Here is a 9,122-nt window from a genome sequence, read left to right as displayed (position 1 = left end):
ATTCTGTCTCTCAGAGTGGGAATGCACCTACAATGTGAATTTCAGACCCCTCCATGATTTCTAAGTGGGAGAACTTGCAAAATCGCAGGGTGTTCAAATACTTCTGTTCCTCACTGTATAATAAAAGCACGCACTTGCTGCATGAACACATCTTGGGCAGTTCTTCAATTTCAAGTTGGCTTAAAAACAAAATATGTCACCTTTAGCCTGGATGCTGTTTGTGACTGTTAATTTAGCATCTGTTCCAAAAACCCATGAAATTCCAACCTCCAGTGTCAACGCATTTCTTATTAAGAATTTTATTGACCCACCCCAAATGAGCCAAAAGTCTTAAACACTACAGAGACGCTGTGAAGCAGATTGAGAAACATACCATCTGTTACAGATATGTCGCTGACTTGCTGTTTTGTCGCTGGTGCTTTATTGCATTCAGGTTCTCCTCTCTCCTCCTGGCTGTCCGTTTTCTGGCCCATGATGCTAGTGGAAGCCAGCTTCTCCTCATCAGTGGCATGATGAACTCGATGACTGATCTCTGCAGTCTGAACCACCACCTCATCCTGCTCCTGAAGACAAGGGAACCACATTACAAGAGCAAAAGAAAAATCTTCTTTATATCAAATAATTACTTATTAAAGAAAATATTAGTTTGCAGGTTTAATAATACATTTTACAAGAGCATAAGTTTCTGCTGTGGATTGAAACCTTTCATAAACAGGTGTGGTTACATCACTTCAGATGCTTATGACAACCTAAGAACCAAGCAAAAGAACAAATGTACAACCCCAAATCAGAAAATGTTGGGGCGGGATGTAAAATCCCAATTAAAAACTGACTATAGTGATTTGTAAATCACCTCAGTCTTGTATCACATTGAAAACAACACAGCAGCACATTATTTGATGTGATACCTCATCAATTTTATTCATTGCTCAAAATAAACACTCATTTCAATTCTGATGCTGCAACACATTCCAAAAAAAAAACTTGGACATTTACATTTCAGGGCCTGTAATGAGGTAAAACAATGACATGATGATTCAGTTTGACACAGATGATTTACAAATCACTATTTTCAGTTTTAAATTTGATTTTACATACCGTCCCAAATTTTTCTGAGTTGGGGCTGTAACTCCATAGTTTGAATAATAAACTGCATTATGCAGGTACAGTAACATTAAAGGCCTTGACAAATTCTGTAGCAATACAATATCTTGACGGTATCTCCGGAGGACGGAGGTGTTGATATTGTTGAGGGCACAGACTAATATGTGACTGCAGAGTGATAAGTCACAGATCTGTTACCATGCCAAGTCACCACTGCAGAGCTGAGACACTGCTGATGGTGTGCACGTAAAGAGGTGAGGCCAAGAGGTTAGACAGCTGCTGAATAATCGGCAATGCGGTGTCACTGCAGTAAGGCAAAACACTGCACTCACAAACACATACATTACCTGGCTACACACATCAAGCACCAAGGACTGGCTTTCATCATATTTCTGTACTTTACAGGAATTCCTACAAACAAGCACATGACAACAATGCAGGAATTAATGATCCTTAAATTTGCAAAATCTACAACCATAGAGCAGCAATCATTTATATGTCTTGTGCAGCAACACACATGTATAACAATACTGTGCTACCCAACTTCAGGAGGGATCATAAGGCATGGCAAATTACTAATGTGCATGGGGGTGACCTTGCAAGATGAAGGGAAAATTAGGAAGACATTTATTTCCTTCACGTACTCCTTCAGCATTCGGTTCTGACACGGCACATGCTATGAGTAAAATGGAAAGCAAGCATGCATGAAAGAAAGCGAGCATCGAGAGTGAAAGTACTTACAACAGAAAACAGAGAAACTTGACTTGTTCAGATGTCCTGAGGCCACGAGAAGTGGACGAAAGCAAAGATTGGGGGTTGCATAACAGACAAGAAGAAGAATGAAGGATGAAGGGGATACAGCGTAGGAAAAGGACAGTTTAATAAGGGAACAAAGAACAGGGGGAAAGAGACAAAGGAGAGCGAGTGAGTGACTAAAGGTGTTCAGCTCAGCATGTTAGATAGTTTAAAGTTTGAGCATAAATACAACATGCCGGCAGCCCTGGAAAAGCTGAAAGCAGCCCAACCACTGCAGCTAAAAGCACTTTTAACAGCCTATATATAACCTCCAAGGGAATTGCATCAATGGTCAGTATGCAGTGCTAAGTGTTTGGCATGTGTTCAAGCATTGTTATGTGCACCCAACTGCTACTGGCTGTAAATACTAATATTTCCAGCTTGAGAAAGAGCAAGCGCAGTGGGGTAAAGCTAAACCTTAGTTGAGAGAATAAATCAAATACTGAAGTTTTATTTTAAACTCCTGAACCAAGAAAGAAAAAGTGCAAACATATGAACAGAAATTTGATCTCAAGCCTTTTTTTTCTTCCTGAATATACTTACGTGATAGTCCTCTCTTTGCTTTTCTTGGGAATTTGCCTCACTTTTTTCTCCCCTGGTGGATGCACCGTTTTCTGTTTGCCTCCATCTTTTACTTTTTTCATAGGCTGAGTGGCACTACCACATGAGTCCTCGATGGTCAGGCTTTTGGAAGGTTTAAACGGGTCCACAGAGTCATCAAAATTGTCTGGGTCAAGGCTGTAGGAACCCTTGGGGAGCACTGGAGAGCTGCTCATATTGTTATTGCTACCAAACGGATTGAAATTTGGGTCATCCCACTGACTGGGATCAAAGTTATACGTTCCTTTTTTAGGGATAGGAACATCGTCAAGGTTCAGTGGCACAGAAGAGTTGGAAACTGGCAAAGCTTCTAGAACTGGATCTGAAACAGGTTCTGATAATGACTGGAAAAGTGGTTCTGGTACTGGTTGAGAATCTGGTTCTGGTACTGTGAGTTCTGATGCAGGTTTGCAGGAACCCTCTGATACTTTTGCCTTCTGCTTCTTAGCTGTGAGCTTGCTGATAGACTTCTTTCCACCTAACTTCCGTGGAGGTGGCTTGCTGACCATCCCCTCGTCTAGGCCGAACTCCAGCACCACAGGCTTCGCCTCAGATGATGATGGCACCATCTCTAATTCTACTGGAGCTGGTGTGCTGGTCTCACAGACAGGCAATGAGTTGCCAAGTGACTCAAGTCTGGGGAGAGAGCTTGTGCTGCATGGAGGGGGAGAGTTCTGGATTTTAGATCCGCTGCTGGTGAAGGGGTTAAAGCTGTCATCCAACTGATCAAGGTCAAAGTTGTATGTGGCTTTGGGAACAGGAAGTTCTTGTTCCTCATTTGTTTGCGCAAGCTCATTCAGTGAGGCCTTCATTTTCAGCTTGGATTTGCTGGTTTTAGTCTCTTGAGTAGGTTCTGTCTGGTTGTGGAGAGCATTGCATTCTGGTTGCTGCTTATCAAGAATTTTCTCCTCCTCAGGGGGATCTGGAGCTGAGAAGGCTACAGGTTCATTGCTCTGAATTAAGTCTGCTTCTAGGATTGGAGCAAGAGAAGGAACTGGAGCCAGATCCAGGACAGGACCTATGACTAAGACTGGGGTTGAATCTTGAGATGGCTCGGAGGATGGTGCCATGCATTTAGCTACTTCTGGAGTTGCCTGCATTGAAAATGAATCTAGAGCTGGCACAGAGCCTGGTGCTTCTGGAGGACTGTCCATTTGTTCTGCTTCTGGAGGACTATCCATTTGTTCTGCTTCTGTCCTCTGAATGGTTATTTCCAGTGAGCCATCCATGGGGACCACAGGCTCATCCTGACCCATGTTATGGCTGACCAAAATATCCTGATCCTCAAAAGGAACAGTCACTATCAGGTGCTCATCCTGATCCAGGTCTGAGTAAGAAATGAAAGAAGATACCTGAATTAACCATGAAACAACACAAAGTGTTATTAAAGCCACACACACACACACACACACACACACACACACACACACACACACACACACACACACACACACACACACACACTTCTGCTGCCAATCACGATCTCTCCAGTCCAATCTAAACTGAGATGAAGATGATATCTGATTGGCTTTCTAAACACAAGCTGCTAGCCAGCCAGTTGTTCCAAATTGCCTCTGTTGCTATGGAGACATTGTACTACGAGGGCCATGACAAGTAGTAAACCAAGTAGTGCATTGGAAAGTAAAAGGAGCCATGATTTATTCTGTGTTGAGGACAACACACATCATCATATTTCAGTATGCCTGTCATACTCCCATATTCATGTAATGTTATGTTGCTAGGAGACTAGCACAGCCTGCGTTGTTTCTAGCTAGTGTACTTACCATGTCACCCGCGTGTCATTTCCAAAGTATTCCTGAACTCCAACATGCCCATACAAACATGTCCTCATCCATAGCCCCCGTGCATATTCAATACAATGTTTTGTTAGAGTCTTGTTGTTCTCTCACATTTGTGTTTGTATAGAGAGAACAGAACATGTTTGTGGACAGTACACAAATCCTGTGGTCTGATTTGATTAACAAAATATAACATCTGCATTTGTTTACAGTTTTGTTAAAATATAAAGCCATATAGTCAGTTTAGGGTTGGGTGCCCGTGTGGCTGTGTCAAAAACCTCAACTCTCTCATAACTATAAACTGTCAGACATATCCAGGTTGATGCTCGTGTACTAATGGAGACTTTGGATGGTTACAGACAAACACAGCCATCAGCATGCTTACATTTAAAGACATTTTTAGAGGCACCTCAACTCCTGCCAGGACTCAAACGTCTTCCTCCAGTAGCTACAGGAAGGGATGTTTGTGGTTGAAACAAAAGTGAATTCACTGACTACTCCATACTGGTTGACCTTTGCAGTGGATAACTCAGGAAAATGTTGCTGGAGCTGCTTTATGAAATCTTTTCTTAGTGAAAGACAGCTGCACAGCAACGTATGGCAGAGCTTTGTTCACTCACTCATTGTCTTCTATAAGTGACCAATGCAAAACAGGGTGAACCGAAGCTTTTGTTGAACCTGTTGAATTCCAGAGCAAAGGCCATTCCCACACTCTGCTGTAGGCTCCTCCCCTTAGTGATTCAAATTACAAGGACAGTGCTTCCTCCATCATCACACCCCAAACCCACCCACAGTCCCTACTCTGTGTGCACACAAGCTTAAAAACCAAGCATGCAGGACATGCTTCACTACCTGCTTAGGCATTAGGTAACCAAGGTTACCTATAATAAAACACTGCCTCATGCATTTGACAGCATGTCTAATAATAAGTAAACTTGTATGCTTTACCAATTTATAATGATACTAGTTTAAAAAGCCAGGTAAATTCTGATTTAAAGCTGAAACTGACTAGCTAGACACACTCCTAAGGAAGTCAGACAGCATATGTATCATTTACTCCTGCGTGGTAAACGTGATGCACAAGACAATAGTGGAATTAAATGCCAAAATGTAGTTTTAAAATGATTATTTTAACATAGAAAGGCTATATAGTTGAAACATTTTAGACACATTTTCTTTCAAATAATATATACAATCATAGGCAGAAACGTGATGTCTTAACATTTAGAGCAGCATCAAAAGCCTTGTTTCCATGACAACTTCAAGGAGGTACTCTCATTCTATTATGTGCACTGTGGACTTGAAAAGGCATTTCTTCTGGTCCATTCAACATTTGCAGTAATAATAGGAACCTCCAGGTGACACTGTAATGCATTCATGTCTTAGACACCTGATGTGGATTGCTTCACCTTGTCTTTCTCCATTCATCCACTATTTGCTCAGCAGTGACCTCACCTGTTCTGTCTGCATCAGCATTGCTGTTCTCCAGCTCTCCTGGGATGGTCGGAGGGGCGCGGACAGGAGTTGCTGCTTCAGGAGTGTCAAAATGTCCCTCTGAATCAGAGCTGTGGTAAACAGAGAGAGGCACAGAGAGAGAGAGAGCATGAACTTCCTAAACATTCAAAACACACAAGAAGAGGACACAAAAATCCTTACATAACTCAGAAGTAATGTTCATATTACAAGTACTGAAGGAAGGCGATATAAACACTATTGATACCCAAAAGTAAAAGGATGACTCAGTACTCTGAACTACAAACTGCATGAACAGAACTATACTATTTCAATATGATGTGCAATGGATAAATGCAGTTCATTTCTATTTCTTCACATTTATTAAATCACACAGTGATACTATTTGATTCCAGATACTGTAGCATTCATGGCATCAAAGTCTATTGCAGACTTTCCCAACCTTTTTGGCTTGTGGCTCTTTATTGGGGTAAAACAGTATTTCACAATAAATAAAGACCTGAGGAAAGTCAGAAGGATGGATTTAAATCTGAAGTATACTGAATACAGCCTAACATCTATTCATTATCTAATATTGCTTATCCTGAAGAGGACAGCCTAACAAAGCATATTTAATATGTTTAGTTTTATATTATCATGCAAAAATGGCTTGAGTGTAATTTGACATGTCCTTATTGTCCAAAACCCATCAGTACTATCTGATTTATGCCAGTGAAGAGGAGAGAGTAAACAGATAAAGTGAAAGGTATACGGAAAAAGAGGAAGTAGGGCAGCCGACTATTTCCTGTTACATTGTAAGCGCCATATTGAATGACATATAAGACTAACTTACAAGCTATAACTGAAGCTCCACATTAGCCTTTTCCACACCAAATTGTGTTTTGAATGTTGCAGTGCAGCCTTCATTTTGGCCTGATCAATACAGGAAACTACATCACTCCCTGGTAGATACTGACATTACTCTGATCAAATAGCTACTGATCTGCTGTAAACAAAAGTAACAGCACACACACACACGGATTTTTCATCTAACAACTTGACACTGCAGGGTGGTGTGTATGGACAATAAAGTGTGCAGGTCAACACAAAAAAATTGTTGTAAAGTTTTGGGTTTACTTGGAACGATGACCAGGAAAATAGTCATCAAAAGCATAGGGACAGAAAGGTCACAATGCCTCGGGCATGTGTCATCCACGTGTGTTTATAGTGATTACATCATTATACTAAAACGCACCTGACTGCAGTGCTGTAGTGTGTTATTCCTGTAAAATCACAGAAATGAGCATGTGTTGTGAAGCTGAGAATAATATTCAGTTCAAACAGTCACAGTCTAAACCAGAAATAGGTCAGTGCTGCATGACTTCAAACCACATCTGACATGTCTGCATGTAAACAGCTGAATGTCCACACAGGTAACACAACAGATATGTTTTATCCTCTTTTTTTTCCCCGACCTTCTTAATATTATAGATTACAGATCACAGTGTCGCTAGTGTCCAGGCTCCAGCATAACACTTGCCTGCAGCTTTGAGATCTCTCCTCCTCCTCCACTCCTTCCTCCTCTCTCTCTCCATGGTTCACCCTCTCCTCGCTGGCATCCTGCCCCTCTTCAGCCTCCTCTTCTCCCTCTCCCCCTCTCATCGCCGTCCATGTCCATTTAGCCCATGACACAGGTGACAGCCAAGACATCACTCCTCTTTCCACACGAACTCCTCAGCCCTCTGTTGACTGCTGTCCAAGGACTGATTCTTTTCTATACGTTTCTTCTTCAGTCTGCCAACAGCCCTCACATATTTCCACAGAGCTTCTCTCTTCACACAATGTCACAGTTTCCCATGAAAGGTAGGAGACATTTCCACTCTTCTCTCTGTATATTCTCAGGCTTAAAATCACGACGACTTCAGCTGCTTTCTCTAGCTTCTCTTTATCCCAGAATCTCTCTCCCCTGTGCCTCTGTGGTCAAATACCACAGCTCTGATCAGCTGGTTTCCCAAATGCTGTTCTTACTCTCTCTTCTACTGAACCCTCTCCAGCCTCTCCCCTCCACATCAGGCCAATCCACTTATAGAGAATGCAGAGGGGGGAGGCAGGAAGCCTGAATGCAGCTTTTTCTGTACAAAGTTCAATGAGCTCCCCCGTGGTTGGAGGATGGTACATCCCTGTCAGGCTGCTCTTCTACTTTGAAGCAGAAGAAGAGAGTCAGAAAACAAACACAGTGAGGAGGAGGAAGAGGAGGAGGAGCTGGGGCTCCAAATTTTATAGCCCAAAGAAGTTAGGAATGTGGGGCAGGATCTTGAAGCCTGTTTCACTCCCCCAGGCTGTTTAACAGTGGCAGGCAGGCATGCATGACCAGGGAAACCAGTTTTGCTGGATCGCCTCGAGACATCCACCTAGCTGGATCCAATTTGTCTGAGTTATTAGTTCAGATCACAAAATGGACAGGCAGCCCTGGCTTTCAGTGCACTCATTACTGGATGGTAAAAGCTCACTGTAGCATCTGACAGAGGTACAGTGCCTATAGAAAGTATTCACCCCCTTGGATATTTTACCCTTTTATTGATTTTATAACTCAATCATGGTCAATATAATTTGGCTTTTCTGACAAAATAAATTACAAAATAAATAAATAAACTAATGTCAAAGTGAAAACAAGTTTCTACAAAGTAATGTCAATTAATTAAAGATATGTAATGGGAAATAAGTGATTACATTTAGTAGATGCACCTTTGGCAGCAGTCACAGCACTGAGTCTGTGTGGATAGGTCTCAATCAGGTTGACTGGTGAAGAACCCGGGAACAGTTGCTATGTGCAGAGTCTCTCCCATCTCAGCTGCTGAAGCTTGTAACTTCAGAGTAATCATAGGTGTCTTGGTGACCTCTCTCACTAGTCTCCTTCTCACATGGTCACTCAGTTTGTGAGGACGGCCTAATCTAGGCAGATTTAGACATGTGCCATATTCCTTCCATTTCTTGATGATGGATTTAACTGAACTCCAGGGGATGTTCAGTGCCTTGGAAATATTTTTGTATCCATCCCCTGACTTATATTTTTCAATAACCTTTTCTCTGAGTCGCTCGGTATGTTCTTTTGTCTTCATGGTGTAATGGTAGCCAGGAATACTGATTAACCAGTGAATGGACCTACCAGCCACAGGTGTCTTTATATTACAATTACCTGAGACACATTCACTGCACTCAGGTGATCCCCATTTCACTAATTGTGAGACTACTAGCACCAATTGGCTGGACCTCTGTTGAATTAGGTCAGTCATTTTAAAGGGGGTGAATATTTATGCAATCACTTATTTCCCATTATATATTATTTAACTGACATTACTTTGTAGAAACCTG

General features: G+C 41.9%; 1 protein-coding gene across 4 annotated transcripts in view; it reads right to left on the bottom strand.

The window, feature by feature from the left end:
- tacc1 (transforming, acidic coiled-coil containing protein 1) overlaps positions 1-9,122 on the bottom strand; it is a 41,863-nt gene that overhangs the window by 6,428 nt on the left and 26,313 nt on the right. For 2 of the 4 annotated variants that reach the window (XM_020592563.1, XM_020592562.1), the window contains 5 exons: positions 5,754-5,863; positions 2,443-3,826; positions 1,846-1,881; positions 1,452-1,515; positions 374-563 (listed from right to left, as the gene is read on the bottom strand). In XM_020592563.1, coding sequence (XP_020448219.1) covers positions 374-563; positions 1,452-1,515; positions 1,846-1,881; positions 2,443-3,755 — 1,603 coding nt within the window. In that variant the 5' untranslated portion in view covers positions 3,756-3,826; positions 5,754-5,863. Of the gene's footprint in view, positions 1-373; positions 564-1,451; positions 1,516-1,845; positions 1,882-2,442; positions 3,827-5,753; positions 5,864-7,290; positions 7,930-9,122 lie in introns of those variants that run through there. The other 2 variants (XM_020592560.1, XM_020592561.1) reach the window with 2 other exon arrangements.

This window comes from Monopterus albus, unplaced genomic scaffold (genome assembly GCF_001952655.1).
Source record: "Monopterus albus unplaced genomic scaffold, M_albus_1.0 scaffold18.1, whole genome shotgun sequence".
Lineage (NCBI taxonomy): Eukaryota > Metazoa > Chordata > Actinopteri > Synbranchiformes > Synbranchidae > Monopterus > Monopterus albus.
This window is presented reverse-complemented; position numbering and strand designations above follow the sequence as displayed.